General features: G+C 39.9%; 1 protein-coding gene across 1 annotated transcript in view; it reads right to left on the bottom strand.

Moving 5' to 3' along the window:
• cul4b (cullin 4B) overlaps nucleotides 1–19,025 on the bottom strand; it is a 74,803-nt gene extending 55,778 nt beyond the window's left edge. Inside the window, exons 1-5 of the mRNA XM_020519771.2 lie at nucleotides 18,416–19,025; nucleotides 7,109–7,224; nucleotides 5,375–5,478; nucleotides 3,550–3,619; nucleotides 554–627 (exon numbers count right to left, since the gene is read on the bottom strand). Coding sequence (XP_020375360.1) covers nucleotides 554–627; nucleotides 3,550–3,619; nucleotides 5,375–5,478; nucleotides 7,109–7,224; nucleotides 18,416–18,809 — 758 coding nt within the window. The 5' untranslated portion in view covers nucleotides 18,810–19,025. The remainder of the gene's footprint in view (nucleotides 1–553; nucleotides 628–3,549; nucleotides 3,620–5,374; nucleotides 5,479–7,108; nucleotides 7,225–18,415) is intronic.
• Nucleotides 19,026–19,851: the final 826 nt, after the last annotated feature.

Here is a 19,851-nt window from a genome sequence, read left to right as displayed (position 1 = left end):
TGAGATGTATTTTACTACTGAAACAGAATGACTGTATGTAGCTCATTATCAATTCTTGATGCATTACTTGTACTTTATTTTTAAAATTCAACTGAGAACACCTTCCTTGGAAGTTAATCTTTAATTAAAATGGGATCCTTTCCATCAGGTAAATACTTCACCCCATATTACACAAGACAAAGTGGAAGAAATGCTGTTCATTACGGTTCTGGTTAACAGGTAATTTTGAAGCAAAATTATTCAAAGCCACCTTGCATCAATGGTTCCTGAACTAGACAATTCTAGCAACTTACCCAAATGACCCATTATTGAAAGTTGACTCTATAGAGCATCCCAAATGCACTAAAATGCACGTACAAGGGATCATGCAAGCCCAAACCTGCACTAACTCTTATTTAGGTAAAGGAAATTCAACTGTATATTGATCAGGAGCAGGACGTCTAGCTCATTGTCCTTTCCCCAATTTAGGATGGTGAGGTCAGTTGCAGTGTCCGTGCTGCTGGCCTAGCTAACTTTATCAGTTTTGTGAAGACCGTCAAATCTTTAAACTTACCAAATAGATGGAAGCATTGAATTTTGTAGAACGTAAGTTCTATCCAGAAACAAGAAGATACTCCTAATCATGATCTGGAAGAAATAAACCAGTGAACAAGTGTACATTTTAAAATCTTTGTGAAGTAAACATCTTCACTATCCTACACATCGCAAACATCAAATTAAAACAGAGGGACTAAAACAGTGAGGAATGGTTTCTTCAAAATTAAACACCTGGGGTTTCCCCAATGACCTCAAGCAATAGATGCTGCCTGATGCAAATATGCAAATAATTGTTCCCTTATTCAAATCATCATCAGTGCTGCCTCACTAAACTGAGGTTGTTAGAACTGGGTTCAGTTTGGTATTAAGGGGGAAGTAACCAAACAGGATTTTCACATCAATCCTAAGACCTATCCTGGAAAACAAAGGTACGCAGTAAACAAAAAAAAACAAAACTGCAGATGCTGGAAATCAGAAACACAAACAGAAATTGCTGGAAAAATTCATCAGGTCTGGCAGCAGGAGACAGTAGCCTAGCGGTATTATCGCTGGACTGTTAATCCAGAGATCCAGATAACATTCCAAGGACCTGGGTTCGAATCCCACCACAGCATATGGTGGAATTTGAATTCAATAAAAATGTCTGGAATTAATCATCTAATGATGACCTGTCACTGTCGGAAAAACCCACCTAGTTCACCAAATCCTTTAGGGAAAGAAACTGCCATCCTTACCTAGTCTGGCCTACATGTGATTCTAGACCCACAGCAATGTGGTTTACGGTGAACTGCCCTCTAGGCAATTAGGGATGGGCAATAAATGCTGCCTGGCCAGCAATGCCCTCATCCCTTTAATGAATATTTTTTAAAAAAACATCTGTGGAGAGAAAGCAGAATTGATGCTCTGGGTCCAGTGACACTTCTTATGCAGTTTTTGAGTGAAGGCAGTTCAGACCCAGTCTTGATGCTCTCAACTTGCAAACAGCCTGCCATAGATGAACTGCTCTGGTGAAATAGTTAAAAAGGTAGTGAAAAGTAAATATTAGACAATTTTTTTTCTCAATAAATCACACTTATGTGGCACTTGCAAATCCCAAAACAATAGATCGTTAGCTGACATTAAGATGGAGGAATAAAGATGGAAGACTGAAGTTCAAAAAAGCGGTTGTAAATGAGATTTCTCGAGTAAACAGCAGCAAGTCACAGTTGCCGAGTAAAGTGAAAGACTAGGGCGCACATTTTTAACGTGAGAAGAGTGTGATTTAAAAAATACATGAGGGGCAAATTTTTTGTACAGTGGGTGGTTCGTGTGTGGAATGAACTTCTAGAGGAAGCAGTGGATGCGCTACAATTACAACATTTAAAAGACATTTGTACAGGTACGTGCATAGGAAAGGTTTGGAGGGATATGGGCCAGGAGCAGATAGGTGGGATTAATTTAGTTTGGGATTATGGTCAGCATGCACTGGTTGGACCAAAGGGTCTATTTCCATGCTGTAGGACTATGACTCTATAACAGCCAACAGTGAAATAAACATGGCTGCCACTGATGAACTGAAGCGTATATACCATAAAATATATTTGGTTCAAATCATAAAAATTCAAAGCCATAGCAAAACCTGAACATTCACTGGGCAATAAGAAGCAATGAAACTTGGGAAGGCCTGGAATATGGGATTTAATGTGTATGAGGTATAGATGAGGGCCTACTGGATGACTTATAAGTTTATAACTGAAGATGCACAAGTCAGCCTTTAGATTATTGGAGAAATCAGCCACAAGGTAATAAAGTGCATGTATTGAATTTTCAACTGCAGGAAAGGTGAGGATAGAGAGATATTATTTCAAAGATGCATGGAAGTGGTATCATTGATAGATTGAAGATAGTGTCAGAAACTGAGCTCAAAGTTAAGCAAAACTCCAAGATTCTTAGGTTAGTTGGGCTTTGGTAGCTGAAAGAAACAGCTTAAATTTGATAACCTCAAACTGGTGTAAATTTTGGCTTGACGTTTGAATGACACCACTAAGTTTTTTTTAAGTAGGAGGAATGACAGATTTTTTGAAAAACGTAGGGACCAATTTGCAGGAAGTGAACAATGACGATTTACTGTGGATAATGCTATAGATTAGTTAACTAGCATCAAGGTGGTCAAGCACCGGAGATCAAAGGCACGTGGTTCATTTTGCAAAAGAGCTATTTTATCAATACTAGTCCTAGGACAGGAACAGAAGGGATGGGATGGGGACTATCCAGCAGAACCATGGAAAATGAAGGTGTTGATTAAGGCTAATCATCTGGAACTTCACATGCAAGGTGCAGAACTCACCACTAACTCTGTACTCGGTTCAGAAGCCTCTTGCGTGGCCTCAAAACTCCTGCTATAAATTGCAAATTACCTGTCAGACAACTGATCTATCTGTACATCAAACTTTGTTTTGGGAAATGGATCACTATTCCTCCTTTTTCAGATCACCCACATAAGCTATTACATTGGATTAAAATCAGCTAAGTAGAAAATCATCTACAAATACTCAGAGATAGTAAGAACTGCCAATGCTGGAGTCTGAAATAACAGTGTGCAGCTGGAGGAACACAGCAGGCCAGGCAGCAGAGGAGCAGGAAAGCTGACATTTTGGGTTGGGATCCTTCTTTCTGAAAAAGGGTCCCAACCCAAAACGTTAGCTTTCCTGCTACTCTGATGCTGCCTGGCCTACAAATACTCTGACTTGCCTTTGATTCTCTCCAGAACACTGGCAAGACATTTTTATTTTGTCCACTACTTTTCTATTTAGTTTTGAAGTATAAATTCAAATTATCAAATCAGAACTTAAGTAGCAAAGGAATAGTTGTAGGTATTTTTCATTGGCTCAGTTTAGGTTTTGGAGCTGTAAGCACTGCTTGAAGATGCCAAGCTTGATTCCTGAGATTCAACTGGCAACATCTTGATTAGAGGGGTGAAATTGAGGCAAAAATTTAAGTATAAACACCAGTATTAATTGTGACCTTACTTACCATTTGCCTGCAATGGTCCTGCCAACATTTATCTATTTTCTTTAGAAACAGGACACTATCTAAGGAATCCATAAAGGAATGGTTAAAGAAAATTGAAAATGCTAAGTTAGTTCTACAATGAATCAATGAAACTAAATTCCTTTAACATATACTGTACCCCAGCAAATGTTAATATTCATCTGTATCACTTCTCCCCAACTGAGAGTCCCATTTAATAACTTTTCACCTTCAATTTTAAATCTCTTTGCAGATCCACCAATGAAGGAGAAGGCCGGTAACCTCTTGGACCTTACTAATGGTGTTCTTATGGTGAAATTAGAATGAGCTATCCTGGATGGCACTGAAATCCTACTTCATATCCCTAAACTAACTGCACATCTCGATGCAGAAATTTTTGCACATGTGCATGTTCGAGGGAAATCATAGCATGAGATGTACTTGCTCACCAGCTGTACAAAGCACATGGTAAAAGTTATATTTCAGGAATTTTCAGCATCAATTCTGAAAGTCTGCAGAAAAATTCTGAAGATTTACTGATGCTGCATTGGTAATTTATTGACAGGGTTCATCAGAGCAGTTGCAGTATAAGCAATGATTAATAAAAAAACAAATCTGAGCATGTTAGTAAACACTTCAGATCCAGTAAATTCCATTAAGAAAGGTAATCAATGGTGTTAGTAGACATGAATTTGCAAATAGCAAGGAAACAAAAAAAAAAAGAATTAGATGAATACCTAGATAATCTGGCAGTGGTTTAGGGTGATGACTGAAGCATGAATATTAACCAGTAGACTAAGAATTCAAAGCTCTTAAAAAAGTGATATTTGGTGGAAACACATTAAGATATTGACACATTCTGTTAATATTTTGATGCCAAGGAAAAGTATCACTTTGTCTTAGCTCAAACCAAAGATTTCCCTTTAACAGCTCAAGGCTGAGGCAGCAAAAAACAATTACAGTATTCACTGCTTTAAAATTCAGCATTTTCCAACTACCTGATTCCTATGCAAACCATAGTTCACAGAATCTTCAATCACTTTTCCCCACCTGACAAACTAACTAGTTATTATGAAGCAATCCACAAGCCACCCTCCAATGAACAGCAGGAAAACATCCTCAAAGAACACAACCACCTTGAACATATCAAATCAGCTTCCACTGCTATCTGAGGAAGATCTGAGAAAGATCCCCAGAGAAAATAATATCTCCTAACCCCAATCTTAAATGGGAAACCCTTGTATTTGAAACTGTTACACCTTAGTTCAGGACTCCACAACAAGGCATATGTCCTGGTTGACTACAAATATTCACAACCCGAGTTAAGCCCCAGGTTTCAACCTACCACAGAAAATATGGACGAACATCAACCGCTATAGGATGGGCTGGGAAAGACAAGGCCACTTGTCCAAAAGTGGAAAACGCAGAACAGCTCAAATTGTGGCTGTAGCTAGCCAAGTCATCCACTGTCCATATACTGTTCAAAGATCAACTCCTGGTGACCTCATAAGCATTCATATTCTGTCAGCAGAGGACACTGAACGATGCATTTATCTCCAAATGGAACTTGGACTGCTTTCGCAGCCATATGAATAAAAGAATTAGTGGCTGTCATTTAAACAGATAGCTTCTAGGTATGATGTCCTGAGCTATGGCACCATAGCCACCATTTATATCAAAGACAAATGATACACTTACACTACACGTTTATGATTCATACACAGATTTTGAAATACTGTAACTGAACTCGGCAAGTTTAAAGTTCACAGACCACACAATTAACTCAAATAACTCAATTAACATTCTGATCAAATAAATTAAAGGATATTCTCTGAACTGGTGAATTTGAGCTTTGATGTGATCCTCACAGACTTGTCGCAGCTGTTTGTATAAATTTGCTGATACTTTGTAAGAACAGAGGTTCTCCACAGCCTATAACAGAAAAAGTCATACAAGGAAGAATTAGAATTAACAATTCGTAGTAGTTGAAAGCTTTTGAATTTCCAGTTCTGATAGTCGCTCCACTGTCCTCTGACCCTTATCCACAGAAAGGGACCAGACAAAGATCTTTAGACAGTTAAAATGGCTATAGCTAGGATTCCTTAATGTGAAAATGACATGCTGTAGAATAGGAACAAAGGATTACAGAGGCAGTTTACTCATCAGAAGTTAACGTATACCAATTAAAAGGTGCACAGATATCTGAATCGAACCAGTATCCACTACCTGCACTGCATATATTTTGGTGGGGCATGAATTTCACACCTTGTCTTCTCCTAGGAGCAAACCTGAAAAGATTCTCTGTAACTGATTACACTGCAGACATGAGCAAGTTCATTTACCATCAGAATAAGAAAACAGGAAATTCGAGTAAGAGGCCATACAGCCCTTCACGATCACTGTCATTTCAATAAGATCATCACTGATTTGACCTTGGTCTCAATTCCATTTTTCTGCCTGTTCCCTATAACCTTAGGCTCCCTGAAAATGAAAGTATCTGCCAACTTCAGTTTTGACTATATCCACAACTCAAAGTAAAATATGAATAGACACCTGGCTAATTAATCGGAAACAATAAGGATTAATGGATTAGTTCACCAACCTGAAAATAACTGGTGGGTGCCATAAAGATCAGCGCTAGAGTCTATTTACACTGACCAAGATCTTTCAGATTTCCGGATTAGGATGTACTTGAAGTACGATCCAATATGAATGCTGGCATACCTTGGAACTCATAACACACCGATCTCTGCAGCACTAATCCGTGAAGTTCAAACATCTAACGGGAAACTTCCCTACTTAACCGAAACATATATGACCACCACAGGAACTAGCAATGGGCAATAAATCCCATGAATAAAAGACCTATGCACCCAAATTAGAGTCAGAGACTTCAGACAGGCCTGTACTATTTCACTGGACATCCAGGACAAAAATCAAATCGAACTCCCAGGTAGCTATAGAACTGACCTTCAAATTACTCACAATGAGCCACTGACTTCAACTACTCACTCATCCAACCCCCTACTGACTTCAACATCCAAACACCTACCTGACCACCCTAACTCCCAACCATGCAACAGCCCAATGTCCAACCCAGATGACTACTCCCAAAAACCAACAAACTCAACAACCTACTATTGCTTATCCTCCTCACCAGGCTCCCATCCTGTTCACACTACCTCCAACTCTATGATTATTACTCATTCAACTAACCAGTCTAATATGCCAACCTTCCATTTGCTGTACTTACCCGCTCATGTTTGTGATTCAGATATCACTAAATTCATTACATTATCACATTCAATTTCAACCTGAGGTGTTAGTAACAGTGATGGAATTGTGCTTGAGCAATATTCAGAAATTTAAAAGGGGGGAGGCACAAATATTACTTCCCTTTCAGTGGCTGTAACAATTATATCGGCAATTGATTAAAATTGATGTTTAAATATGCAACATTACAAAATGTGGCTGAATAAGAAACACTGAAAATATTGACACAGACAATGATTTCTAAGCAATTTAACTCCACTACATATAAAATATGCAACATTTCCATTACCTGATAAAGTTCCTCCAAATTGTATTTGATTGAGGTGCTCTTCTGAATTGCTTCTACGGCTTCTTTCAGTTTTTGCCAGGTTTCATTGGTGTAATTATCAGGCAACTTAGGTTTATCTGCAATAGAAAATGCTATATCACAGTTCACTGCGATAACAAGTAACAAGATCATAATGAGTTTGGTCATTTCTCTTAGAAATTCAATGAACTTTTGTTTTTAAAAGACACAAAAAATAGTATATTTCCATATAATGCACTTAGCGCTAATGAAAATCTCAAATTAAACGAATAGAGGATCTGTTTATTTTAAATGGTCAATCCATTCCTGTCCCTGAACAATCACTGCTCAAATTTCATACAACCGGCAATCCATCCCATTCAATCTGCCATACTTCTATTTGCAACTGATAGGCTTTTGTTGAGGGAAACCATCTTAGCATGTACACTCTCCAGTGCCTTGTCCAATAAATCATTTTTCACAACAGGTAGGAACAAAAGTAGGCCAAATGAGCTTTTGAGCCTGTACCACTATTCAATAGGATCACGGCTGACCTTGAACTTCAACTTCACTTCCCCGCCCACTCCCACACCCCTCAATACCCTGAGAGGCCAAGGTCTCTACTCCAACGGAGCAACTTTCCGAGATAGAGAATTCTAAATTCTGAATGGCTGTAAATTGGGAGAGGGAAGTGTGCAGCAGGACCTGGACGTCCTTATGCGGCAGTGGCTGCAGGTAAGCATGCAGGTGCAGCAGGCGGTAAAGAAAGCAAATGATATGTTGGCCTTCATTGCAAGAGGTTGAGAGTACAGGAGTAGGATTGTGTTGTTGCAGTTGTACAGGGTCTTGGTGAGACCACACCTTGACTATTGTGTGCAGTTTTGGTCTCCTTTTGAGGAAGGATTGCCTTGCTCTCGAGGGAGTGCAGTGAAGGTTTACTAGGCTGATTCCAGGGATGGTGTGTCTGAAGTATGAGGAGAGATTGACTAGATTGGGATTGTTTTCACAGGATTTCAGACGAATGAGGGGGGATCTCAGAGACTTATAAAATTCTAAAAGGACTGGACAGAGTAGATGCAGGGAGCATGTTCCCAATAGTGGGTGCGTCCAGAATCAGGGGTCACAGTATGTGGATTCAGGGTAGACTATTTAGGACAGAGATGAGTAGACATTTCTTCACCCAGAGAGTGGTGAGCCTGTGGAATCCATTATCACAGGAAGTGGCTGATGCCAAAACACAATGTATTCAAGAGGCAACTAGATATAGCACTTGGGGTGAATGGAATCAAAGGTTATGGGGAAAAAGCAGGATTAGGTTACTGAGTTGGACAATCAGCCACAAACGTGAAGAATGACGGAGCAGGTTCGAAGGGCCGAAGGGCCTCCTCCTGCTCCTATGTAAAGACTCAAAACCCTTTGAGTAACTTCTCCTCACCGCAGTCCTAAATGATTGGCCTTTATCCTTGGACAAAACCCACATTTTTCTGGCCTGTTCTCGCACCATAGTAGTATCCCTGCCTTTGAGTCAGAAGACCAGGGTTGCAGTCTCATCTGCTCCAGAGGTATGCAGTAAAATCTCTGAGCAGGTTAACTTGAAAATATTTATATGCACATTAAATTCCCTGGTCTGCAGAAACTATTTCTCAGCGGCTACCTTATCAAGTCCTTTCACAATTTCATATGCTTCAATATGATTGTCTTTTTAAAAAAAAGACAGAGAATATAGGCTTAATTTCCTCAGCCTTTCATCATAGGGCAACCAGCTCATGCCAAGGGACTATAATTTCATGAATCTCACTGTGCCGACACCATAGCACATTCAGCATCTTGTCTCGGTACATTATGAACTTTTGTCTTCACTTTTAACACTGAACAAAGAAGGATACCAAGGTTGATAGCCTGTTTGTCAAGCAAATGCTTTTGTTGATTGAAACCGGTCCACATCTCAAGATGGAACAAAAAGAAACAAACCAGATGGAATCTGAGTCAATAACCTTTCCTGAAACCAAACCTCCTGAAACAACACCAAAAAAAGGGTATTACCCAACTGAATGAGCAATTCAACACACAAAGACACCGGCTGTCACAAATTCTCAAAGTACTGAATTCACAACACCAGGATATGCAATCAACACACACATCAGTCTTTGTTTGCAAAAGGACTTTGAACCTGTGCAAGTCTGTTGAGGAGGAGACTAATTTGTTGTCTGTTTTAAAATCAGCAAGAGATTGTTGCAGATAGAGTTACATTTGACCAGAAACTGAACTGGATAACCATGTAAATATTACCGTTACTGGGGCAGGTCAGAAGCTAGAGAATTCTGCACTGAGAAATTCACCTTCCAACTCCCCAAAGCCTGTCTACTATCTGTAAGGCATAAGTCAGGACTTTGACAGCAAATTCTCCACTTCTGTGGATAAAAGCAGCTCCAACAACATCCAGGAAATTTACAAAGCAGTCCACTTGATGGCACCAGAATCACAATACTCCCTCCACCACTAACATTCAGTAGCAGCAATGTGTTACATCTACCAGGAGTACTGGAAAAAAATCAAGGCACCTGAGACTGCACCTTCCAAACCCACAACCACTACCATTTAGAAGGTTAGGGTAAAAAAGACATATGGGCTCACATTGCAAGCTACTCAGTATCCTAACTTGGAAATATTCGACCATTCCTCCACCGTCACTGGGTTAAAATGCTCCAAATTGAACTGCAGAATCACCTACACCAAATGGACTGAGCAGCTCACAATCACCTTCACGTTAGCAATTAGAGATGGGCAGTAAACAGTGGCCTAGATAGCAATGCAGGCATTCCCTGAATAAAAACTTCCTCCATAAGCCAAATTATTAGCTGCAAGCCAAAGAAACTAACATTCCATAAAAGTGAGAACTCCCCACAGCAAAGACACCTCCCCCTACCCCACCACTACTACCTGAGTTCACCTGAGAACCATCTTCCTTGAAATTGTCAAGATACCTCACAGTCGGCTGAGAATCATTTGCTTGACAAGTCCCTCACTTCAACTTTAAATCTCAAACTTCATCGAAGAAACTACGGGTATGTCATAAAAGGTAACTATAAGCTGTAACTATGTATTACTTTCATTTGTATCTAATATTTGAATTTCAGAGACAATGAATAAAAGATTGCACTATTTGAGGAGAAAGTGGGCCAGAATAAATAATTGATTTTTTAAAACTCATGGCTTGCTGCTGAATTATTTAATTGAGGCGCTCACTTTGAGGGTAACAAACACTTCTTGTATACAATCATGATCCTGGACAGTAAAAACTCAAATTCTGAGAGGCAAAGTTGTTCCTTAAATACCAAAATTACATGCAGTACTCCAAATATGGTCTCGCCAAAGCCTTGCAAAATTGAAGCAAAACCTCCCTATTCCTGTACTCCAATCCACTTGTAATAAAGGCCAAAAAGCTGTTTTTACTTGTTAGTGCACCTTCACTGGAACAGACTAGTAAGAAGGAGTAGGCTATTTGGTCCTTTCTGCTGTCCTGTACTCAATAAGATCACGGCTGATCTGGTTTTGGTCTCAGCTGTACTTTCCGGTCTACATCCACAGCCCTTAAACTCATGTCTTGCAAAGTTTTATCTCATTAGCACGACAGTTCAGGAGAGGAACTAACAAGGCAAATCAAGAAATAATAAATGCATGTTTCTAGCTTCTGGATTTTACAAACCTTAAAGACCATTGGAAGGAAAGACTGACAGAAGTGGCGAATTTTTCAAAATTGACACGAGTGACAATAACAGACGATATTGGGAGTCTCGATTTCAAATCAAGGAGGTAAGAAACAGAGCATGAGAGGATATCATTTTTGGAGTTTAGGGGGAATGACAGTGCTGGTTCAGAACAGTACTGACCAACATATCAATAAATGGACTGAATGGTTGGAGACAAAATTGAGTTAGATCCATAATGAGATGTTTCTCATTTTGTTTTCAGTAATGTGATAGACCAGTACAACTAAATGAGGCGCATTCTAAGTGAATCTTTTTACTCCTGGACAACATGCAGGTGGGTGAAAGATAAGGTATTTGTGGTGTTATAAGCAACATAGCCTTTGTCAGGAGTGCAACAAATACCCCGTTAGTAAAGCAAATGCAAGGAAATAACCTCACTTTGTGCACAAAAGAAAACTGCTCCATGAAATCATTTCTGGCATGCTTGTTTTAAGTATACTTTTAACTAGCATTGGGAGACAAGAGAAGCTCATGTATTTAATTTTCAGTTAATATTATTCAATGAAGCCTTCTTGCAAACTAAAATATCTCATTGTGAACAGGTGACAAAATCATGGCTTACTGTGATGCCTTGCATCAAATGTGCTGGCTTTCATTTATCTAGGTTTACATAAAGTACTTCTACTTAAGGTGAAGTACTAGGAGGCTGTCAGGTTACTTTAAAGCCTCTCCAATTCAAGAATCAGAACATAAATGGAAAAAAATAATACGTATTTGCTTTTCCATCAATTGACAGGTAGTGGTTACAAAAACTGGAAAGCTGACGTGAACATTACAATTACACCTACAAAGCGAAAGACAACAGAGGCTCAAAATAGGCTTGAAATCATTACACAAGCACATGAAAGATCTCTCAGGCAAAAATATCCACAGTTCATTCATATGCTGGTTAGAGACATTTGCTGCATATTGTAAAGAAAAAAAATTAAAACTTCACATTTTTGACAATCAGAATGCTTGCAGGGTGGAAGGAGGCCTTTCAGCCATCTTGTCTGACAACTGATATCTAGTTTCTCAATTAACTATCCACATGATAGAATAACTCAAAGAGCCTTTGTCTAAAAAAACACATCTGTATCCTGCCCCTAAAATCAGGATGATTCAGTACAAGAGACCATACGGCAATTCCAGTAGAGCCATCCAATTAATTACTACCTTTTTCACCCAGGGATCATATTTTTCCCCTTCAAGCGTTTATTCAATTCCCTTTTACAAACTATAGAATCTGCATTGAACCACCATTCAAGCAGTGTATACCAAATCACAACTTGATGAATTAAAACTTTCTAAATATTGCTACTGGTTCTTTTGCCAAACATCTTAAATCAGTGCCTTTTCATCACTAACTCTTGTCACTGGAAACAGTTTCTCATTTATTCCAGCCAATCTCCCCTTACATTTGTCTATTCTTGGAAGAATCCCAGCTTCATACCTCCTAGGTGTCTATGTTTCTGCATCACCTCTAAAACTGAACCACCATAGGGTCTCTTGTGGCATAGTGGTAATGCCCCTACCTTTCAGCCATGTGGCCTGGATTCAAGTCCCACGTGCTCCAGAGATGTGTCAAAACATATCTAAATAGGGTGATTAAAAAACTTTAACAGCTAACTTAGGTTACTTGTCCTAATTCTCTAACAAAAATGGGTTACATCATAGTAACAGGAATAGGCCATTCAGGCTGTTGAACCTGTCCCACAATTCAATGAGATAGTGACTGATCTGTGACTGAAATATATATCCATCTCAGATTTAAAATTAACAACTGATCCAACATCCACTGTTTGTGGAACAGAGTTCCAAACATTTACAACCCTTTACATGTACAAGTGCATCCTAACATCTCTCCTGAATGGTCTGGCCCTAATTCACAGACTTTGTCCCCTAGTTCTAGAAGCCCCACCCATAGGAAATAATTTATCTTTATCTCCCCTGTCTTTCCTGTTAATATCTTGAAGACTTTTAATCAGATCACCCATTAACCTTCTAAGTTCTACGTAAGATAGACCTAATATCTGATTTTGTTTCTAATTTGTATAATCACTTATAATGTAAGCCCTTGAAGAGGTATCATGCTTGTAAACCCTCCAAGGTCGATATATCCTTCCTAAACCGTCATTTACCACATCACAGGCCGTTTCAGCAATTTCTATGTCCTCCCAAATTCTACAACTCGGGTTTCCTTACGGTTTTGTGAAAATCCTACAGCTGGAGCTTTGCATAGATTTCCTGTAGTCTCAATGGTAAATACTATATACAACAATATTTTAATGTTGTAACATTCCTAGAATTACTACTCTTATGTTACAAAATAATTGAATTTGTAATGGCTGAGTTAAAGATAATGTCACCTTAAAAGAAGTTAAATCGTTTAGTTTCCTCATTAGGAAAATATTTGATGGGCTAAACCTATTTGACATGACAGGATTTCAAAAAGATGCACTAAAACACACGCTGTAATTTTGGGTAGAAAGGATATTGCACGTAATACCTATCATAAATTGCCTGCTTTTAATGAGATGTTTGAAGTGGTGGGGACCACACAGAAATTAACATTAGTTATTTTCTTCCACTATCTACCTTTGCCCACAGATTTCCCACAACCTCTGTATTGTGTCCATTAGTTTTGAACTAATTAATTATGCAACTTTCTCATAAACAGCAATTTGTGGTAGAATTGCAATCTTAACGAAAACTCCATGATGAAGGCAGGACCATGAGTAGCAAAAACAAGTATGGAGATGGTGGGAGGCAGAATATATTTTAATTACATGATATAAAAGCAACAACAGACAGTGGTATGTAACATGGATCAGCACAGTGGTTTATTGCCGTTTACAGTTTATAAAAGTGATATGAAGGTAAGGACAGAAATATTTAGTGTTTTCACTATCTGATGCTACCGCTCCAGGAGTCCAAAATATGCTGCATGTTGCACACAGAAATTCCTTTACGAAAACTGCCGCCAACAGCATGCAGGAAAGTTTGAAATTGTCTGGATCAACAGATAAAAGTGAAGGGGAGAATCAAGGAATCAAAGTGTTAACAGGGCAGGGGAAAATCAGAGAACAACACAGTCAGTATGATGTACGTAGGAAGTTAAATTAATAACGTTATTAACTTGGGATTCCTACATTTTGGAAGTTCTGCAACAGGAGTCGGCTCTCAAAATTTCTCAATACTCCATGGTGGAAGGGGGAGGTGTCAGGATCACAGTCACAAGATGTTGCTTTAGGATGAACTATTCCTTTAGTTAAAAAACTTCTAATCCTAAACAGTTCTAACCATCCTGTACTATCAGCCATAATGTATATCGCTGACATAAAGACAAATTTTATTGAAGCTTTTCATCTTGCACTGATTACCTTCTACTTTCCTTGCATGGAATGCTGCCGAGGTACTGCTGCATTTGGAAATGGAACGCTTCATTATCTGAGAAGTCGCAAATGAACACTGAATAATCAGCAGTAAAAATCCACACTTCTGGCCTGATGATGGACGAAGGTCATTGATGAAGCAGTTGAACATGGTTGCTTTCAAGGTACTACCCTAAGGAACTCCTGAAGCTACATCCTGGGCTGAGCTGACTGACACACTACAAAAACAACCATCATCATCTGTGCCAATTCTGTGTTTAATGAGAGTTTCTATCCCACCAATTCCCATTGACTCCATCTTTTCAGGAATTCCTCAATACCACACTCAGTCACATGCTGCCTTGATTTTGCAGACCAGACATACCTGGGTGATTTTCTGTAGTTCTGGGTAGATGTCAGTCTTGAAACCCAACACAGTTTGGCTTGGGGCACAGTTCTGGAGCACGTCTTCAGTTGCAAACATACTGTCAGGACACAGTCTTTACAGCACCTCGCACCTTCAGCTATTCCTTGATAACACCTGAGTGAATCAACTTGGCTGAAAGGTGAAGAGATGCGCAAGGTAGGTCTCCAGAGTTAGATCAGATGGTGGCTGTCGGATCGCTTGGCCCCGTCCACTGTGTCCGACTTCTGCTGCTTGGCATGCTAGTAATCCAGAGGGTAATTTCATCAGGTTGCCATCTCATTTTTAACTCTGCCCGGGGCTGCTCCCGAAGTGCCTTTCTACATTCTTCATTACAGCAGGATTGATCTCCCAGCTTGACATTAGAGTGGAGATCTGCCAGATAGTGAAGTTTAAAAGTGTGGTTGAATGGCTGATGGCCCAGCCCAGACTGTCTCATGGATCCTCAGTTGTGACTTGCTGTATCTGTTTGAAATCTGTCCCATTCAGCATGGAGACACTGCCACTTAACTGTACCTTGACTGCAAAGGCAGGATTTTGTCTCCACAATGACTCCTATGAATGCAGTCATGGACAAATGCACCTGCTACACATAGATTAGTGAGGACAAGGTCAATATATTTTCCCCTCATCGGTCGCCTAACCATCTGCCACAGATCCAGTCGAGCAGGTATCATTTAGCGCTTAGTCAGTATTGGATACCAACCAACTTTTAGTGATGGACATTGATGTTACCCATCCTGAGTATATTGTGCCCTTGCCACCTTCAGTAAATTGTCCAAATGGTGTTCAACCTGGATTCATTAGCTAACACAGATTGTAATCAGCAGATTTCCACACCCGTGTTCGACCTAATGCCTTGAGACTTCACAAAGTCCGGAGTCAAATGTCAAGGAGTCACAGACAACTCCCTCCTGACTGCATACCACTGTTCTGCCCCATTCTCTGTCAGTGGAACAGGACATCCCCAGGAATGTTAGTGGTCATGTTTGGGACAAATTATTTTCACAAAAATCCTCTCTTCCAGACAATGTCAGGTTATTGTTTGACTAATCTGTAGGACAACTCTCCCAATTTTGGCACGAATCCAAAGATGTCAAAATGGAGGAATTTGTCAGGTCAACAAGGCTACGTGTGCCTTTGTCATATCCAGTGCCTTGGTCCACGCAGGGTGTTTTTCCCTGCATCATTCCATTTATTAGACTTGGAAGTGGTTTGATACAACTAAGGGGCCTGCAAGCCTTTTCAGAGGACATTTAAGACTCAACCAAGTTGCTGTGTATCTGGAATTCAGTCAGTAATAAGAAGCAGAAACCCAAATTCATTCTCACCCATTCCAAACAAAAACATGGGACAAGGGCATCACTGACCAGGCAGCATTTATTGCCCATCCCTAATTGCTCAGAGGGCAGTTCAGAGTTAACCACATTGCTTTGGGTCTGGAGTCACATGTAGGCCAGATCAGGAAAGGATGGTAGTTTCGTTCCCTAACCCTATCGCAGGTTTTTGTCCTTCCTTACAATCAAAATCACCACAGACCAAGGATTAAACTGAAATGCACCTGATCCCGTCGCTCAGTTCAACACTAGGGAATGCATTTAACAGCCATTTCAAGAAGATCATCATTCATATAACGATATTGCCAACCACTAATTATTCTGAGCACAAATCAGCATTATTCCCTCTCCATAGCATCAATCCTGCCACAACGGAAAAGTTCAGTATTGCATCTCACATTTCACCTATGAGATAGTTTAAAATTGGATTAATGCTTTGAGTTAAAAAATCTGAATCAAGAAGAATTGGTAAACAAATCTCAAAACTCAAGAAGGCATCCACTACTTCAACTAGGTTTTGAGGCCAAGACACTCCACACGACGGCATGAGTACTTCCAAGTACAATAAAGCACAATTCTCTACTTGAGTACAAACATATTTTTCTTATTTCTGCTAAGAAGTTTGGAACAAGCACAATACTGTCCAAACAAAATTGCTAATTAGCCACAGGTGGAACTATGATGTGATTTTCTTTTAGGAATATCCAATAATTTCAGTAAAAAATGCATCACATGAGCTGACCAAAATAAAATTAGTTCACATATATATTTACATAATGTTGACACCATTTAATGACTGTGTAAAACGAGTATAAGGTTGTAAAAACTTCTGCACTTTTTTGTTATTTCCATTTGACCAAAAAGTGTAACAGAAGTGAGATTACAAACTCATAGCAAATATCCATTAGTCGTTTTTATCCATTAGGATCAAGATTTCAAATAGTCACATGCAGTTAATGAAGTGAATGATACTATAATGATACCATAAATTGCAACTTTCTCCCATTCCTCCATTAGATGTGCTTCTCAAAATATTAAATACTATACTGTCCTTCAACACTATACTGCAGCAACTAGATTGGTCAGTATCAATTTGATTACTATCTGAAATACAATACAAATGAACTATTTCCCTGTGAATATAACATATCTCTATTTTAACAATTATTTGCTGACTTTTGACTTCTTCCAATAGTTGCCTGTAGCAAAGGTGCTGCAGTGCATCATTTAAGAGATTGTATAGAGTCTACATACTTCCGTCAAATATCAGCAGGCTATTGCACAGGGACACATTCAAATCAGGAAACAACTTTAATGTCTTTCTAATACACTACCTTTACCAGCTCAACCACATCGTGGTCAACTAATGTATACTTACTTGGATATACTGCCCTGAATTTGCCAACGCAAAAACTTAAAATGTACACTTCATGAAGTCACAAACCTGAAAGCCAGGATGATCACAAGCTCAATATTCACATGGTAACAAAATAAACCAATCTCAACCAGCCCTTCAGTGCTACCACTGACTCCAAAGCAACCATCCCATTTCAGCCATAAGCACATAAGTATCTCAGATCTGACACACAGTCTGTCCTTATCTCCTGCAGTCAGACTGCATACATAGCAAATCAACCTCTGAGCAGGAGTAATGGCAAGACAAGCAAAATAAAATCCAAACTAATCTCCAACAGGTTCTGTATTCAGAATATGAAAAAGGTTCAAGTGTAATCATTGCTTGCAAGTACCACATTTTCAAGTGCAACAATCTACAATAATACTAGTGTAAAACATGCTACTTCCATCTATCACGTGAATCAGCAAACCATAGTCAGCCTAAATTATATTTTAAACAATTCTGGCAACAGCACATAATTAGAAACAGCAAGTTAACATTGTTTAAGTGGAAGACTTAAGTTACGGAAAATGTATTTTATATTTATTTACTATATACGATAGTGAGTTTAAACATACAGATGTGAAAAACAACTTTGTTTATGAGTTGTTCTCCAATGTCAATCAGAACACTTAAAATCGCGTTTATTGAGGGTAAAATTTTAACGTAAAGAACTTTACAGAAAGCAGGGATTGTAATTATCACTGCTCGTCAGTGATCGTTGCCTGCAAGCTGGTCAAAATGTATAGAGCTTTACTTTGTCTTTCAAGCAATCATAGGCCATAGAATCCAGCTTTTGTTGTTACTAACGGAGTGGGGGGAAAAATTGACTTATTTTGATTACTTCGATATCTCATTTACATTTGTAGGAGCTGAAAGAAATGTATGTGAGGTTCACTCGATTTTCTGAGCAGCAGTTGGGCAGGACAGGGAAAATGCTTTTTAAAACCGAGTTCCAACATTACAGTACCTGCATTTCCTAACTGTTATATTTGTTTCTTTTAAACATCAAGATCTCCTACTATTATACCTTTGAAATTTTTAATAACTAATTTTTTAGCCGTCCCCGGCTTGCTGTTGGCGAAGGTGGTGGATTTGGTCAGGCCATTGGCATGCCCCGTGAGCACGGAACAGCCGCTGTTTTTCCTCTGCTCCTCCGCCATCATCACATCGAGTCCAACAAAGTCCAGCGAGTCCTCGAACTTGACTCTCTTCTGAAGCTGGTGGTTGCAGCAGGTGGAGGTGGAGGAGGAGGAGGAAGACTTGGGGGCTGCGGAGGGGAAGAGCTGGGTATGCTGAGGTGTTTGCTGCTGGTGCTGCTCGTACTCGCCGGCCTCGGCTAACTTTCGCTTCCTCGGACTAACATCAGCCTGTTGTCGCACCTCCTGCGGTGAATTTTGTGAAGAGAGGCCCGTTCGAAACATGAAAACTTGAAGCCGACGCCGTCCTATTGTTTTTTTTAAACAAACTCGCGTGCTCACACACCCCCGGTATCGAAAAAGGAAAAAAAGGGAATGGGGGAATGGAGAGGGAGGGGGAAACGAGATTAGTATCGACTCCAAAACCCTCCGCTAAATTTCGGCCGCTTGTTTTGTCAATAGAGTAAAATGGCGGCACTTCCGGTGACCGTTTGCATGCTGGGAGGTGAGGCGTCCTGTGATGTCACTGGGGGGCGGGGCTGCTGGTTTGGCCTCCAGTTTCCCACCTCCTTCACATTCCCGATCACGCAATTCCCACAGTCGACGCGCTACCGATTAGAAATACCGCCCAATAGCCATTATTGTTTTTGGGAAACATAGTCTTGGTTTTAAACCCTTGTGGCACTGTCCCGTCTCAAACATCTTCTGCCCAGCAGAGCACTGAAGGTGCCACAGCATTGAAGTCCACATACAAATCAAACAAAGAACTGAGGATGCTGGAGATCAGAAATTGCTGGCAGCATCTGTGGGGAGGAAGCAAATGTAACGCTTTTATTGAACCGGGTGGGATACTAGTAAAATGGATCCTTCGGGAGCAGTGTAAGTTCCGGAGGGATGGGAGCCCTTTTTGCAGGTTAATCAGTTGTCAGAATGAGCACATCCTCAGTTTCGCGAAATTATGTAGAATCTGTATCGTGGAAGCAGGCTGTTCAGTCCAACTGGACTATGCCTCTGTTTGTACTCCACGTGAACCCCCTCACAACCACTTTCAAGCCAACTCTACGAGGTTTGCAGAAGTTGTGAACGATTTGCAGGGGCTCCAGTATTCTGTACGGATGTGACCAAATGGACCAAAGGATTCTTAGTTATTTTTGTTAAACCAGATCAACTCAAATTTAAGACACTTCATTATTACCAGCTATCATCGAATCCCTACAGTGTGGAAACAGGCCATTTGGCCCAACAAGTCCACACCGCCCCTCTGAAGAGCATCCCACCCTGACTCATTCCCCGACCTCTGCATTTCCCAATGTCTAACCCAAACATC

The sequence above is a fragment of the Rhincodon typus genome, chromosome 14 (assembly GCF_021869965.1).
Source record: "Rhincodon typus isolate 14 chromosome 14, sRhiTyp1.1, whole genome shotgun sequence".
Lineage (NCBI taxonomy): Eukaryota > Metazoa > Chordata > Chondrichthyes > Orectolobiformes > Rhincodontidae > Rhincodon > Rhincodon typus.
Note: the sequence above shows the minus strand (reverse complement) of the source record. Positions and strands in the feature narration are given on the sequence as shown.